The 15582-nt window shown below is 47.2% G+C and overlaps 3 protein-coding genes and 1 long non-coding RNA gene across 8 annotated transcripts in view; 2 read left to right on the forward strand and 2 right to left on the reverse strand.

Annotated features, from left to right (window-relative positions):
- Window positions 1–4117, forward strand: part of irx7 (iroquois homeobox 7) — a 4662-nt gene extending 545 nt beyond the window's left edge. The window contains exons 1-2 of the mRNA XM_086213177.1: window positions 1–52; window positions 202–4117. The exon at window positions 1–52 is cut by the window's left edge and continues 545 nt beyond it. Coding sequence (XP_086069303.1) covers window positions 1–52; window positions 202–918 — 769 coding nt within the window. The 3' untranslated portion in view covers window positions 919–4117. The remainder of the gene's footprint in view (window positions 53–201) is intronic.
- Window positions 959–9920, reverse strand: cd40 (CD40 molecule, TNF receptor superfamily member 5). 2 transcript variants are annotated; one of them, XM_086213175.1, is made up of 10 exons: window positions 8022–9920; window positions 7524–7851; window positions 7073–7154; window positions 5916–6038; window positions 5501–5647; window positions 5317–5410; window positions 4734–4792; window positions 4226–4318; window positions 3353–3384; window positions 959–2700 (listed from the first exon to the last, which is right to left on the reverse strand). In XM_086213175.1, the coding sequence occupies exons 1-10, from the start codon at window positions 8072–8074 to the stop codon at window positions 2434–2436; spliced, it is 1278 nt and encodes a 425-aa protein (XP_086069301.1). In that variant the 5' UTR covers window positions 8075–9920; the 3' UTR covers window positions 959–2433. The 2 variants fall into 2 exon arrangements, with proteins under 2 accessions (XP_086069301.1, XP_086069302.1); XM_086213176.1 differs by lacking the exon at window positions 8022–9920 and having other exon boundaries at window positions 7524–7727.
- Window positions 9921–10124: 204 nt separating this feature from the next.
- LOC147255450 (uncharacterized) overlaps window positions 10125–15582 on the forward strand; it is a 32056-nt gene continuing 26598 nt past the window's right edge. For 3 of the 4 annotated variants that reach the window (XR_015117838.1, XM_086213178.1, XM_086213179.1), the window contains exons 1-7: window positions 10125–10353; window positions 11080–11202; window positions 12163–12207; window positions 12808–12876; window positions 14281–14454; window positions 14575–14732; window positions 15088–15276. Coding sequence is in view for 3 of the 4 variants with exons in the window: in XM_086213178.1 (XP_086069304.1) it covers window positions 10279–10353; window positions 11080–11202; window positions 12163–12207; window positions 12808–12876; window positions 14281–14454; window positions 14575–14732; window positions 15088–15276 (833 nt within the window). In the remaining variant the exon portion in view is untranslated. The remainder of the gene's footprint in view (window positions 10354–11079; window positions 11203–12162; window positions 12208–12807; window positions 12877–14280; window positions 14455–14574; window positions 14733–15087; window positions 15277–15582) is intronic. The other variant, XM_086213180.1, reaches the window with a different exon arrangement.
- Window positions 14313–15582, reverse strand: part of LOC147255451 (uncharacterized) — a 65864-nt gene continuing 64594 nt past the window's right edge. Inside the window, exon 7 of the long non-coding RNA XR_015117841.1 lies at window positions 14313–15196. This is a non-coding gene — a long non-coding RNA (uncharacterized LOC147255451). The remainder of the gene's footprint in view (window positions 15197–15582) is intronic.

Here is a 15582-nt window from a genome sequence, read left to right on the forward strand (position 1 = left end):
ACAAGGATACAACTTCCTCCCTTACCTCCACCCCAGGCACGTCGCACACATGGTGAGTTGGTTACGTCACGAACGCGCACAGAAACCCGCCGCGCTCGTGCTGTAGGGTCGCCTCACATCCTCCAGAAGTCTTGTTATGTCTCCAAAACCGTGCGCCAGCTGCTCGTTCACCCTCCTCCTCCTCCTCCTCTCTGCTTTCAGAACAACGGCTTCGACCTGAAGGGCGCCTCCCCCTACCATCACGCGCTCCTGGCTCGCGGGGGGGCTTTCTACACGCCCTACCGTACCGGAGCAGCCGAGGACCCCGGCCGGGTCGCCAAGGTGGCCACGCGGGAGAGCACCGGGGCCCTGAAGGCCTGGCTGAACGAGCACCTGAAGAACCCGTACCCGACCAAGGGCGAGAAGATCATGCTGGCCATCATCACCAAGATGAGCCTGACCCAGGTCTCCACCTGGTTCGCCAACGCCAGGCGGCGCCTGAAGAAGGAGAACCGGGTCAGCTGGGCGTCCAGGGGCAAGTCCGACGAGGAGGAGGACGAGGAGCAGGAGGGGGAGAGCGACGACGAGGAGGAGAAGTGTCATTTGGATGAGACGGAACCTACGGCCGAGCGCGCGTACCGGGACGACCAGGGCGCACCTGTGGACGCGCGCCTGGAGGTGAAGCCGGTGGAGCGGGAGGAGCGGGCGCTCGCGCTGGTCAAGGAGGCTGAGAAGGGCGAGCGCGCGCCCTCAGCACCGGGGAGTAAAGACAACTGCCAGAAACCCAAAATCTGGTCCCTGGCGGAGACCGCGACCTCAGAGACTGCCAAGAAGCCCCTGGACAACATCTACCAGTCGGCCGGGAAGCTGTGGGCCGACTGGGCGTCCAGGAACGGACTGCTGGTTCCCGCGTGTTACAGCACGCACGAAATTCTCTGAGTCGCACGCGAGAACCCCACCATCCACCCTCCACCCCACCACCACCTTGATTTTGCACTTTAAACGTCTCAGACCTCAGGGATGATGCATTCAGGTCCTGAAGTTTGCAGTGAGATAAAAAAAAAAAGGCCGTAAAAAAAAAAAATCTGTTCGGAGACCAAAGATGTTGTGTTACTGTAAATAAATGTAGATGTATTTTTCCACCACGAACCTGTAAATTATCTTTCCTTTGTCTGATAATGAAGGAATATTTTTGCCTAAATAAAACCAGGATCTAGAGACACTCGTGGAACAGGACTCGGGATTATTTCACTTGCCTTTTTTTTTTTTCAACACATCACGCAATTTAAACCGCTTCCATCTTTCCAAACAGACGCTAAATTTTTAAGAGTTAAAGGGTCTTGGTTGAGCGCAAAGAGAAAAAGGGTTGCGTGTTTCTGGCTGAAGACTGGAGGACTTCAGCTTGTTGCTGCGAGTGCAAGTTGTTTCCTCTTAGTTTCAGAGGGATTTTTCACTGTCGGTCACTCGGATTTCCATGCGAATTCGAGGTGCGGCAGCTCCAGGAGCCCGTGACCCCCCAGGCCTGATGTCTGACCCCTGCAGCATCACGGACGAACACAACCACCATCTATTCTGTGAGACTCGAGCTGACGCGTTTCTGACGGTTTGACGTCTCCAGCTGTGAGAGAGCGGCGAGGCGCTCATCTATTGAGCCTCTGGCGCCCCCCGGTGGATGTTTAATGCGACTACACCATGGCCGCTCTGACAGTGACGACACCACCGCTACTCAACTGGTTCAAAATTTCAAGTGGCAAACATTTTAATGCAGTTAGTCACAATCAGTCGTCACGCACGGTCACCGCAGTTGCACGTGGCTGCAATCAGAGACAAAACTCCTGTTAAAAAGGCGCACAGAAAGTTGAGGGGAAGTTAAACTCATTGAAAAAGAAGAAGAAGAAAAGCACGAAGGCCTGATCTCAGAGGCCGTCCAGTCCTACAAGAAACGCTGCAAATCCATTTATGAACACAGTAGGTTTCGCTGTAACGTGTACAACTGGAGGGGTGATGTGACATCATCATCATCATCATCATCATCAGGTCCAAGAGCCACGCGGTTGCTCCTGATGGTCTTTTTACATCCAGAGAGAAAAAGTCAGTTTGAAAAGGACGTAAAAGTTAACTTACACCTTAAAAGCCACTGGGGTTGAGTCACACGAAGCAGAGTGTCTTCAAATACTTTAAAATAAAAACAACAACAACAACAACAACAACAACAACAACAACAAAAACGTCTTCGGTACTTCGGAGCGTCCACCTCGGCCGAGGGCGACATCAGATCAGAACCGAACCTGATATCACACCGACCCTTAATCAGCTCTAAGATTTACATCCGAATCAAGCCACAACTTTTTGGGTGACCCCACAAACTCGTGCTCGTGATCACATGACCTCCCTGCCGGCGGTAACTACGTCTGCTTCAGGCAAGTGTGGTCTGAATGCTCGAGACCGGAGGCTTCACTTGGAAGATGTTTGTGTTTGCGTTTCCTGCCAGGAGAGGATCTCTGATTTCCCGTTCTCCTCCGTCACAAAGTTCCCCCGATCAGAGAACATGATGGAACGGCTCGGCGGATCCTCGTTCTCCTCCGGCGTGTTCGAGTCCTCTTGCGAGAGCTGCTCTTTAGACTTCAGAAACTCTTCTTCGGCCTGATCAGCGACTGGAGCGACGGTGATCAGCGCCACTGGCGGTGTCTTGTTCCTTCCCACACACAACCCCACACAGTCCTGCAAATAAGACGGAGTATTAGTACGACTCAGGAATACTGCAGTAGAATTGAACACTTTCAAGAGTGCAAAGTGTCACCTTGAGTGCATTTGAAGTGAACTTTACTGATCAGATGTTCTTAGTCGTGAAGCTTTCAGCGTTTGTGTGTGAGGTGAAGGAAATTCCTGCAAACTCTATGCTAAAATGTACAGCAGTAGATGGGCTAAAGTACGAGGAAAGAGCAGTACAAGTACAACACTGTGGTAGAACGCGTAAATAGTGGAGTTACAAGTTGATGTAATGTAAATGAATGGCTGGATTTTCATATCCGCACAATAACTATGAAGCTACAGCTGAACAGTTTAGCTTAGCTTAGCTTAGCTTAGCTTAGCTTAGCCACTGGGGGGTCAGCAGACAGCCTGGCTCCTGCCAAGTTTGAAAACAAAAGTGAAAGTTTTCAAACTTTACTCTAAGTGATGAGTGTGTATCAATTTTAACAAGACATTTGAGAGATGTAGGTTTCTCTTTCCCGGACACAAACGTCCTCTGACCAGCTGGGCGCTGAGAGGAGAGTGTGTTTTTCTGCTATGTAAATATGTGGAACACACACGACCACATGATGTAACTCAATAAAAGAAAGGGAAAGCCCGGAACAAGCAAGAGGCAAATTACCTTCAAGTCTCCTTGTGAGTCTCCTTTGTAAGCTGAAATCAAAAAGAGTCGCTCATCAGGACACTTGAGGACATCTGAGGCTCAGACCTGCAGTTTCACACTGGTCATGTGTTCTTAAACCGTCACGCTCACGGTTCCCAGGTTCCTACTGAGATCATGGCGAACAGCTGAGGGCTGCTCACCTGCATCCAGGCTGAAAACTCCCACAAACATTCTGGAGGTGGTGTTACGCAGAACTATGTCCCCACGGAGGTTTTTTTTTTTTTTTTTTTTTAAAGCCCTCACTTTAGTCTTACAGACAGGAAGCAAAGCCTGCTTGTAGCTGCTTCCTCCTCACATCTGGCGCGCTGGCAGCCGTTCAGAGATGTTCTATACCAACCGGTTCCTTTACTGATAAAGAACATCGACGGATTTTTTGCTTAAGATTTAAACCCGTTTGTAAAAATAAATAAATTAATTGATTAATTACACATCTTATGTTTTGGTTTTCAGCTCCCTGGAATTTTCCAACACACTTAAAACAGTTTCACAAGTTGAAAATCTGAACCAGAATGCAGTTTCACACTAGAACCTCAGGTCCAGGTCCAGGGCCAGGGCGTGATGCCGGGGACCTTCAGCCGGACCGCCAACCTTCATCGACTTCACTTCCCTCCATTTCCTCTGAAGCACTTTTACAAAATAAACTCTCAACTTGGAGAAAAGACGATGCACGCGCGTCTCTCGTTGGTCAGACTGACGTTTTGCTCTGAAGCTGTTTCCATGGAGACGGGGGACAGTAACAGCGACCGGTAACGTTCCAAAAAGTGAACATGGACGTGTGTGTGTGTGTGTGTGTGTGTGTGTGTGTAAAAGAACATTGACAATGCTGCGTACCTCTGAGCACAAAAATCATGATTCCAAGAACCACCAGAACTAGAACCAGCAGACAAACGCCGACGATGAGGCCGACGTGCTGCGGGGTTCTCTCTGTAAGGCAAAGAGAGAAAATGATTCACGACACAGTTTGTGCTCTCGAGTGCTTCTTCGGAGGGTTAAGTCTGCTACACTCAGCCAGACGGACCAACGGAGCGTCAGAGTGGATACACAGATAATTCATGAATTTCTCGAAAACAGGAAGTCGGCTCGTCACTGACGAGGAGCAACTTTCAGATCTGCATTTATCCAACAGATGAGGAGAGAAAAGCAGCCGATCCTCTGACAGTTATTAAGACAGACAATGAAGAAGAAGAAGAAGAAGAAGAAAGGAAGAAGAGTGGGTGCGTAGGTGAAAGCTGTCAATGCCACTGAAACCACACACCGACACAAACTCATGAGTTCTTAAAAAAAAAAAAAGAGAGAGAGAGAGAGAGCCGCAGAGGCGTCAAAAGTGGGCGGAACTCACCACAGACGCTGTCAGAGTCACCTGTTCCGCCGTGTTTGATACGGTACCCGCTTTTACACCTGCAAACAAGCGTCAAAAGGAGAGCGGCTCACATCATGTGACTTGGCAGTCAGGTGACCAATGCACTGAAATGACAACAACGCCTGGCAGCGCGTGAGCGACAGCGCGTAGGAGGAAACTCTCAGCTGGAGTCATGAACCCCAACAGCACCCCCCCATCAGCAGCTACATCAAATCTAAAGTAAGACATAATACAACTTGGGAGTACTTCACTTTTCCCATGGAAGTACAGGTGCAGAAGCATCCTGCTCCGAGGGCTCTTTTCTCTTTTCAAGAGTTCTAAAAGGAGCAAATCAAACTAAAACACGGGAGAGAAGTTCCTGAAAAATAAAACTCAACTTGAGAAAAGTTCTCCCTGGGTTTTTTTTCCCTTTTAGTTTTTTGGTTTAATTTCATTTCAAGACAGGGTGAAGATAAAAAGACTTTTGTCTCTTAAAAGGCCTGACAGAAAAGGTACACGATGCTCTGAAGAGGCCAAAGTGGCCGCTCACAAAGGCTGACCTCTCAGGGTGCGGCACACTTACTCGCTCCACTTCTTACAGACGGCGTCCGGCGAGCTGTCGTTGGAAAATGTTCCTTCGGGACATCTCTGACACACTGTGTCATGCGTCTGATTGCCTGACAACAAAAGGCAGAAAAGATCAGAAATCAAAAACTCATCTTTTAAATGATCATAAAGACGCCCCGAGTACGTGGGAGGCGTGGTACCTTTGGACCGCGCCATCCATCCCGGCCCACAGACCCCGTGAGGCACGCAGGTGAGACAGGCGTCGCTGGAGCAGTGGAAGCCTGCTTTACACTGACAAATGCTTTCCTCGGTTTTACTCTTCTGCTCCGCGTCCCGGAAGTTTTTATCTGAGAGAGGAAAAAGAAAGAAAAGAAACTCAATTAAAAAAACTCAAAAAACATTGGAAAAATCCAGCAAGAGATTTGGAAGAATAAGGTGTGTTGACGTGTTTCCAGAGACGTGGCGAAGGAGCGGTGTTAGCATTAGCTCAACGCCCTTAGCATCAACATGCAGCTCTCATCTTCTTTGTGCCGTCCATGTTGTTCCCCCTCTGAACAAAAAACACAAACCCAGAAACTCTGACATCACTTGAATGCAGCATCACGGGGGTCTTACTGGGGTCACAGTACGGCTGGCGTTCACACTTGGTCTGCGTCGTGTAGCCTTCCTGATATTCGTCCTCGCCGCAATCTTTGCACGTGGGATTCTGACACGACGCCGGTGACGTCATGCTGGTGCCTGGAAACCACACAGATGCATCATATAAGAGTTGAACATCCTCATCAGAGTCTTGTCGTCCTGGACCGGGGCCGTCAGCCGCTAACACCTGTTTTTACCTGCAGGGTTTTAAGTTGAGTTAAACCCCCGCAACTATTAAACCTCCTGGTCTCCAAGTTCATTAACTGGCTTTTAGTTCAATGAGTTTACTTTAGCTGAAGGTGTTGCTCGGTTCATCATAGGGCAGGAGACTCCACAATTGAGAAGCTTTTCTTTTCTTTTTCTTTTTTTTTTTTGAGGGGGGGTGCGAGGTTGCCGTGGGTGGGTGCCTTAAAGGGTCCTGCTGAAGCTCGGGTGAGGAAAGTGAAAGAATCTGACCAAAAAAAGAAGAAGAGGAAAATGAAAGTAAATGTTGCTGGAAATGTTTAATGAATGAGCAGAGAGCACCGGTCCCACCCACCAGGAGCTGGGACCCAGGAAAAACCCCCTGATCCATCAGCGCGTTTAGAATCAACCCATCAGGAGGTTCAGATGTTGTGTACTGGCAGTGGCGTGACCCTCCGAAGACCCCGGTCCCCTCAGATGAGTCTCAGAACGCTGTTTGTCAGATGAAATTAAGTGAAAGTGCTTGGTTCTAGACCTGCTTGGTTCTAGACCTGCTTGGTTCCACACCTGCTTGGTTCTAAACCTGCTTGGTTCTCGGCCTGCTTGGTTCCACACCTGCTTGATTCTAGACCTGCTTGGTTCCGGGCCTGCTTGGTTCTAGACCTGCTTGGTTCTGGGCCTGCTCAGGAGAGAGCTCTGCTGTGACTGGGCGGGGACAGCGAGGGTCGAACTACTTTGATGGTGATTGATGATTGAACTGTAAAATGGGCGTCTTTTACCTGCCTTGTCTGGATTTCGAGGTCATCAGAAGTCTACTGGAGCATTTAGGAGGCTCGCTGCTGCTTTAGCGAGGTTTGAGGAAGCCCCGAATGAGACGCGCCCACCAAGGTTCCATCTTCATCACTCTAGGTATTTCTGTATGTCTACCAGCAGGTCGGGGAGGAGTTTACCTGGAGGGCACTTCCGGCAGCACTGGTCGCCGTCTTCGTACTGCGTCAGAGGGTCACAGTGGTGCTGAGCCCACGTCCTCACCTGCAAAACACACCGGCAGCAGGAGTTTAAAATCCCGGATGAGGCGGAAAGTCCCCAGCATCCAGCAGACCGTGACGCCTGACAGACGTCCAGGTGCACGTCTCTTTACTCGAATCTACGTGAAATCAGGCGCTTTACTGAGTTTAGGAGACAACGAAAGTGAAAGTAAACCCCAGGCGGGCGTGCGTGGGACCCACCGCGCCCCCCCCCCCCCTGCGCAGCGCGGACGGATCTGATCCGCAATAACTGATCAATAACTAGAGATCCATAAACCAGGGGCTGGTGAGAGCGAGTCTCTAAATTTACAAAACCAAACCAAGAGAACACATTTCTCTAAAAATAAAAGAGAGTAGATTGCAGTTTACTCACCAGAAGAGACCCCATCATCATCATCATCACCATGGTCGTCGTCATCGTCATCATCTTCTTCCTCCTCAGAAGCAGCGGACGCGTCTTGGTTGCTTGTGCCCAGAGACGCGGCGGTGAGGCTCTGACGCCCGGAGCTCGGTGATAAGAGAGACCTTGTTCTTTGTTCAGGGCGGAGCCATGCGGGGGTTTCCTGGGAGTCAGTTTCTGTTGACCAATCGCTGTACATCCGCTCCTCCGGCTTTTTTTTGATTTTGTTTTCAATGTGAAAGACCCAACAAACAAAGGGCGTGTGGACGTCAGGAGGAGCTGGGAAGCCTGGAGATGCTCGCTGGAGAACAGGCAGTTAGACTCAAGGTGCTTGGTTGTGTTTTCATAACTTTTAGATGTATGTTAACACACACACACACACACACACACACACACACACACACACACACACACACACACACACGCGCGTGGTGTATGTGGAGGAAAAAGTACAAGAAAGGCCATACTCACAATTCCATTTTTAGAAAAAAAAAATCGCCGTTATCTCGATGTAACGACGTCATTATCTGGACGGCGTGACTTTGAAGGGGTTTAAAAACTTGGAAGAAACAAAAACACAGAAGAAAAACTAAGAGCGGTGAAAAACAAAAAAACAAACAAACAAACAAAAGCTGTAAATTGTTTCAGATCTGCAATAAAAGGGGGACCTTTGACCACCAAGTGTAACGAGATCCCTCTGATTCTGGTGAAATCTGGACAAAAGCTGGTGAAAACATGACCTCATCATCAAAGGGTTTTTTTGTTTTTCCTGGTCAGAAAAGGTTTTGGGGAGTGTTTAGCAGGAGGAGTTTACCATCATAGCCCTCAGCTCCATCTCACCGGCTGCAGAGGGATTCCCCATCAAAGTTTTCATTAGGGAGTTCCCCCATCTGCTCCACTGTCAGTTGTACCGCTTACTGTACTGACTCAGTACTACACCACAACACAGTGAGAGCACTACCGCAGCACAGCAGGAGCTCCCAGTACTACCCTGTCCTTGCGGGGGGATTCCAGAGCCGATGTCCTTCTTGTTCTTCATTTACTGACATTAAAACACAAGAGAACACAAGACCCAACCAGGTGTCGGTTCATTTGTGGTTGTAAAACATCGATGTGGTTTAAAAACAGCCAGTACCTGAAGAGAAAAGGTACGACAAAGCAGAACAAAGAGGAGTCATTTTGGTTAAAACAGGAAGTACCAGAACAGGGTTCAACCCTTCAGACGGCCGCCAAACTACAAACACAAAACAGGAAGCGGACAAAGACCAAACTGAAGAGCAACCCAACCAGAGCGGTGACGGCACTGGCACAAGTGGACACGATCAGAGGCTGCGTGCCTCAGCTACCGGGCTACAGAGTACACACTTAGTACCGTCAAAGTACACCACACACTTTTCATTTCTGCTGGGAAATTACAGCGTCCGAAACCCCCAGAATCAACGCCAAAAAGAAAAGTACAAAATTGAGATGAATTAATTCAAAACGATAATACTATTTCAGAGTGGTCGGTGCTCAGAGCTACAGCGCAGCACATTTCCACGCCGTCCCTCACATTCAAGGCCTCACCAAACCAGTTCTCACAACACTCATCAAGCTCATCGCCGCCAGGTAAATCACCCACCGGCAAGATATGCAAAAATCATCGCCGGGGAAAAGCCGGGCGCCGGGCGCCGGGCCAGTGTTAATGTGGATAAATCAATGACAACTGCTAGACCTTCCGAATGCCATCAGACCAAATTAATCAAACTCTGATATCCGCCCTGGAAGCAGGGAGGAGGAACCATCCTGGGGTTCCCCTTAGAGTTTTCTCTCTCATGACCTTTGACCTTCTCAGACTGATATACAACTCACCCCACTATTACCAGCACATAAGAGTTTAAAAAAAAAAGAGCTTAAGAAGAAAAATAGAACTTCAGAACTTTCAGTCCTCCACGACTAGCAGAGGGTTTCAAACCCCAGGAGTGAGCCGTCACCAAACACCTCCCGGTTACAAAAACCGCATCGACCACCGAGCCGATTCCTCGCTGGCCTCCCGCGAAACGTCAAGAACGCCAATCATGACAACAACAGCACACGTGTGCGCACTCATCATAGCCCATCAGGACAGGGCCGTCCTCTCCGTTCCTATCATCCTTTATTTTCTGTTTGGTGATGCATCATTCAGCGCTTTGTGCTCCGTCACGACTGTCTGAAAACGAAAGGAGCCGTTTCTCAGGTTTGTGTGACACCTGAAACAGTTTATCCACCCGTGTTACAGCTGGAACGTCTCTCGCTGCCGGGGCATTGAGATAAAAGCGCCACACAGCTTTAAAAACTCCAATACAACGAACACGGGTGCATTCTGAGCAGGAAATACGCGTGAATTAGCAACAGGCTACTCAGGTGCTCTAGCTTGAAACCGGAAAAGCAGCAGAGATAAAAACAACCCTACACAGTCCTGCATGTGTAGACTTGTAAACTGGTTTCTAATGTCGGAGGTGAAAGTGGGCGTGGCTATACAGCACTTGCAGCCTCACCTTGCAGACGTGTAGCATATGAGCTGGAGGAGGGCGGGGTTAGAAAGACTGACACAGGTCACAGCGACCATGTTTTTTCCACGGCCAGACGAGCAGCTCCCTCTGGCTCTGACGCCGCATGACTAAAAAGAGAAGCCTGGGCATTGGAAAGAGGAAGCGCTCGGCTGAGGAGTAAAGTTCATGCAGGATTTCTGACTAAAATCTGGGAGGTTATGATGCCAAATTTAGGATCAAAGAAAAGGGAAAACCCATCCAGAATGGACAGAAACACCGAGGACGTTCCACAGGTAAGGTTCCAGTTCACCCACCAGAAAAAACAAGCGGTTTAGTTTCTCTTGTTAAAAAGAACATAAAAGGATGCCTGAGAGAATTAAATCAATGCACGCGAGTCAGAAATATTTGTGGTTAAAAACAAAACAAAAAAACAAAACACCAAAAAACAAAAAAAACCCTGACTTTCAGTAACACCAAGTCTGATGAGAAAAAGTTTTGATGCACTTTACTTTTTTATTTTTACTTCCTCAATTCAACGTGAGGTCACCGCAGCTCACCAAACATGTTGGTCTCGAATGAGAAACACGACAGGCATGACAGATTTAGGGGAGATAGTTTGTTCCTGTAATGCTTCATGATGCTCACAGTTCTTGGTTACACAAAAGTTCCTCTTTAATTCCAGTTAACACCCCCCCCCCCTCACACACACACACACACACACACACGCTGGCCTCTCCACTGCAGGTTTGTCTTCGCACCTGAGCAGGAAAAGCCTACAGAATCTTTGTTTGTTTATTCATCTTTAAAAGGGGTTTTGGTGGCACTTTTCAGAGCCCAAATGTCACCGTAGGGAGAAACTAACGATCCCCTTAATTAACTAAAGTAAACCTCGATACATATTTTGATTCAATTCATTTATTTCTCAAGGCCTTTTTAACACAAGTCAGATGCAGCGGTGAGGGACAAAAAATACAAAAAGAACAACATTTTTGTGATTTATTGGGTTGTTGTGGTTTCAGCTGAGCAATGAGATGCAGCTGAGCATCATGAACATGGTGAAGAGCGGACAGCTGTCCATCGAGGATGCCCTGAACCAGGCCTGGAAGGACCGGGACCAGATGTCCAAGAAGCAGGCTGAGGAGGTACCCCCATTTAGACTGGACCGTCCCGAGCCTGGTGCTTCCTCATGCTGAGTTTAACACGGCTTTGCTTTCTGTTCATTCATTTTAACACTGCATGTTTAAACATTGTCTTTTGTTTAATAGCAAAAACTTGCTTTTGAAGAAACAAATTAATATCTCAACAGTTTAAGAAATGCACTTGAAAATCTTGGGAACAAAATGTGGATGTTTATGAGACGTTTGGGCCAATTTTTTCGGCAAGAATCTTCTAAGTACACAACACAATCAAAAAAAAAAATTCAGAAAAAATTGGCATCATAGATGAGGTTCAAATGCACTGCTATTTTGAAATTTGGAGGGAGCTAGGCTAACTGTTCCTGCTGCTTTTGTCTAGAGGCCAAAATGAATTTCCTGCTTCTTTCAGTCCTGATGCTAAGCTAGGCTAACTGTTCCTGCTGCTTTTGTCTAGAGGCCAAAATGAATTTCCTGCTTCTTTCAGTCCTGATGCTAAGCTAGGCTAACTGTTCCTGCTGCTTTTGTCTAGAGGCCAAAATGAATTTCCTGCTTCTTTCAGTCCTGATGCTAAGCTAGGCTAACTGTTCCTGCTGCTTTTGTCTAAAGGCAAAAATGAATTTCCTGCTTCTTTCAGTCCTGATGCTGAGCTAGGCTAGCTGTTCCTGCTGCTTCAGGCTCAGTGTTAAGCTAGGCTAACAAGTCCTGCTACTTTCAATCTTGAAACTATGCTAGCCTAGCTATTCCTGCTTCTTTCAGTCCTGATGCTAAGCCAGGCTAGCTGTTCCTCCTGCTTCAGGCTCAGTATTAAGCTCGGCTAACAAGTCCTGCTACTTGCAATCTTAATGCTATGCTAGGCTAGCTATTCCTGCTTCTTTCAGTCCTGATGCTAGGCTAGGCAAACTGCCTCCAGCTCCAGAAATAATTGTGTAATTGATCTTTTTAATGTAAACTTCTGCAACTTTCCAGAGCTGCCAAGTCTCACGCTTTGAGAGTGAGAGTCACGTAATTACAGTAAGCCTCTTTTCACGCCACACTTGCCACACTTGCCACACTTGTCACACTTGCCACACTTGCCACACGCTCATTTGCCAAAGTTGAGATTTGCTCAAATTCCACGAAATCCGTTTAAATTGGCGTTAAAAAGGGCGCACTGACCAGAGGTCTAACTCTTGGGATTTTCTGGAACTTGGCAGCTCTGAACTTTGACATGGATCAGTCAATACTATATATATTTTATAATACAATGATAGTATGGTAGCATTGCAATAAAAGGAAAACAGTTATTTTGCTCATATAAAACATAATTTGGAAAGACATTTCACATCTTTTACAGCTTCGCTAATAACCCAACTAAAAAAGTTGCGAATTGTTGTTCTTCCTCTTGAGACATTGTGGTGTTAAGTTGCTCATCTGGCTGGATCAGTTTGAACTAAAAGCTGCTCCAGACCAGTTGAGGTACTTCATCAAAGGAGTCACTTTGAGTGGAATGCTATGATCTATGAGTCTATATAACAACACACACAATAGTTACAAGGACCTGTCTTTTATTTCACAAACCGTCTCCCTGGCGGCTGCCCAGGCCAGTGTTCACTTTGGGGTTTCATGTTGCAGGAACATCCACAGTACAACTTCAGCGTTCACAAGCATGGCCGCTACAGGTGGCAGAAGCGGGTTCTTCAGGTGAGAAACACCAAAGCAGGCCTGTAGTCTCAGCGTTGACTTGAGGGCTCGCTTGGGTAACTGGATTAGCATTCCTGAGTCATATCTCTGAGAGGGCCTGATCACGGCATCTTTCAGTCTCAGAGGTGACTGACTAACTGATGCGGAGACAATTAACCTGCAATATTTGCAACATTCACAGATGCTGATTTGGAGGTTCAACTCTTAACCTTCTGGATGAGCATTTATTCTTTTCATTTATTCCACTGATGAAAGAAGAGATTTACCAACATTTCACAAGTCGTGCTTTTGAGTGCGTATCACAACAAAGCCAGCAGCCCGCAGACTCACGGCTAAAGACAGGTGGCGGCTGAGGGAACTGGTTACAAACCCTTTGGAGTACATAATATTTTTTTCATCCGGTTGGTCAGGAAAAGATTTTCTATGTTTTTTTTAAAGGTGCTTCATTTGAGTATTTTGGTTTAAAAATGAACAAAAATGATCAACGGAGCAGAAAAAAACAGCAGTTTGGATGCTAAGATGTCTCTGTTGATGTCTGCTGACATTAGCAACCAGTTATGAGTCACTACATGGCAGCGGCGAGTCCCTACATCCCTGTACAGACGTTGTTGTTTTTTTAAGGAATTTCAAATGCAGTGATGGATGAAACAACCTGTAGCTGAATGTTGTCAATGTGTGGTTTTTCTTTAGCTATTTTCATGCAGTTATCATCTCGCTGAAAACTGAACCAAGCACGTGAAGAAAGCAACATTTTGGGAGTTTGGTTGAATTTTGCTTATTCTTGCCCTGCTGTGAATAGCAGTTGAATTTTTTTTCAACTGATTATAGTCAATTTAGATTGTATCAAACCCGTAAAGTATCAATTAAAAGAAAAAAAAAAGACAATATACTGCCCCCTGTTTGTACGGGGTGGGATGTATGAATGAATTTTAATATTGGCCAAAGCTTACACATGGCACCTTTAAACAACCTTCGAGGTATTTCTCAGCTTGGGTTTATCTTTTCGGGAAGGACTTCTTCTTGGTGGTACTGTTATTCTAAGAGCTGGTTATTGCAGTTCAAGTGAGATCAGTGCCAGCGAGTGAAAAATGTATTAAAGCACGAAGCCTGAAGGCTGCTGGGATAGGCTCCACCCCCCCCGCGACCCTTAACAGGGAAAGAGGCAGAAAATGGATGGACGGATGGATGGATGGATGGATGGATGGATGGATTATTTATACCTTCGCACCAAAGAAACCCAGGGGATGAATCCTCTGGAGGCCATCGATGTCACATTCAGCTCTCAAGACGCCCCACTAGCAAAACTGGAAAACCGTTTCTGAGGCTCAAATATGTTCATCGCCGTGTGCCACAAATTGCACACGAGTGCTCTCCCACTGAAACTCTCTCACTGTGAACATCCAGATTGATTTTAAGACCAAAATGCTGTGCAGCATTGAGAAAGGCATCGTCCGGCGGCAACTTCCCTTCTCCATAGTCAAGAGTTGTGACGACGGCGTCGGGTCGAGGTTCTCCATCTCCTTGAAGGGACATCATGACTATGAATTAGAGGCCACTTCACTGGTGGACAAACACAAGGTGAACTTATAATATTTGTACCTAATATTCATGAACAGGGTTTTTTTTTTTTAATAAAAGTTGGGGAAATTCGTTTTTGGCTTTTTTTTTAATAAATATTTCGTCTCTCCTTTTGAGCAGATGATGCAGCTTGTGAACGAGATCATTCACGGGAACATTTACAGCGATTCGGGGGAAGAAGGAGCGGAAATGAATCAGCAGCCTCAGGCGTCACAGAGCCTTCTGGAAGGCGTCTTGTTGCTGCACAGAGGCGGTCTGGCTTCATTCAAATGGGTGAAGTACGGAAGCATCCATATGGCTGCAGCACTTTGTCTACACCACCACCTACAGATTGGTGAAGGGACCGAACGGATTCCCTCCATTGAAAAAAGCTGCTTTGATTAGTGCCTAACGTCTCCACAGCTGTTTCCATTCAAATTAGTCAACGCAAGTACATTCTCCGTGTGAAGAGAGTGGAAAAGATGGTCCAGGAACTGAAATGTAGTTAATATTTATATAATATCTTTTAGGGTCATTTCCTGCCACTACAAAATAAAACACAACGATGTCACACACGACAACAGCGAAAACACAACAATCGGGACAAAACCCAGGTGCCGCTGCGACTCACGGTGTTCTGCTACTGCGTTCCAGATATGTGGTCCAGCTCCACCCAGACCAGCTGACTCTTACCCCCTTCAGTCATCGCGCCGCCGCTGACAGCGAGGTGACCTCCATGACGCCCATGTCCATTGTGGTTCATCTGTCAGACGGTGACACCAGTGTGAAGAAACCTCAGAGTTCTGACACTTTCACCCTGGTCACCCACAAGAACAAGTACCAGTGAGTGAACTTTGACCTCCATATCATGGAAAACTCCCTTTCTCTGAGTTGACATACGCAGGTCCTGGATGTGCGCTGTAACGTAAGGAAACTCTGTCGCTAGGATGAGGGCCGGCTTGCTCGGTAGTCGTTAGATTGCCCCTCAAGGCCTCACACAGGGCTCCAATGAAACTTTAACCAAGCCAGCCTGTTTCTCACACAGTGACTAAAGTGTCTGGAGTCCTGCAGCGCTGTAACTAGGAGCTTTCTGACCATAAATACATACAGTATGACACTGGTATAAACGCCACTAAAATTAAAATATTC

The sequence above is a fragment of the Aulostomus chinensis genome, chromosome 9 (assembly GCF_037954235.1).
Source record: "Aulostomus chinensis isolate RoL2024-O1b breed Wild chromosome 9, RoL_Achi_v1.0, whole genome shotgun sequence".
Taxonomy (NCBI): domain Eukaryota; kingdom Metazoa; phylum Chordata; class Actinopteri; order Syngnathiformes; family Aulostomidae; genus Aulostomus; species Aulostomus chinensis.

Coding starts and splice junctions, on each gene's coding strand:
- cd40 (XM_086213175.1), bottom strand. CDS start 8,074: ATGACGTCGTTACATCGAGATAACGGCGATTTTTTTTTTCTAAAAATG. Junction 4,793..5,316: donor GTCTGTAAGAAGTGGAGCGA/GTAAGTGTGCCG, acceptor GCTTGTTTGCAG/GTGTAAAAGCGGGTACCGTA. Junction 3,385..4,225: donor CATGATTTTTGTGCTCAGAG/GTACGCAGCATT, acceptor TTTTGATTTCAG/CTTACAAAGGAGACTCACAA.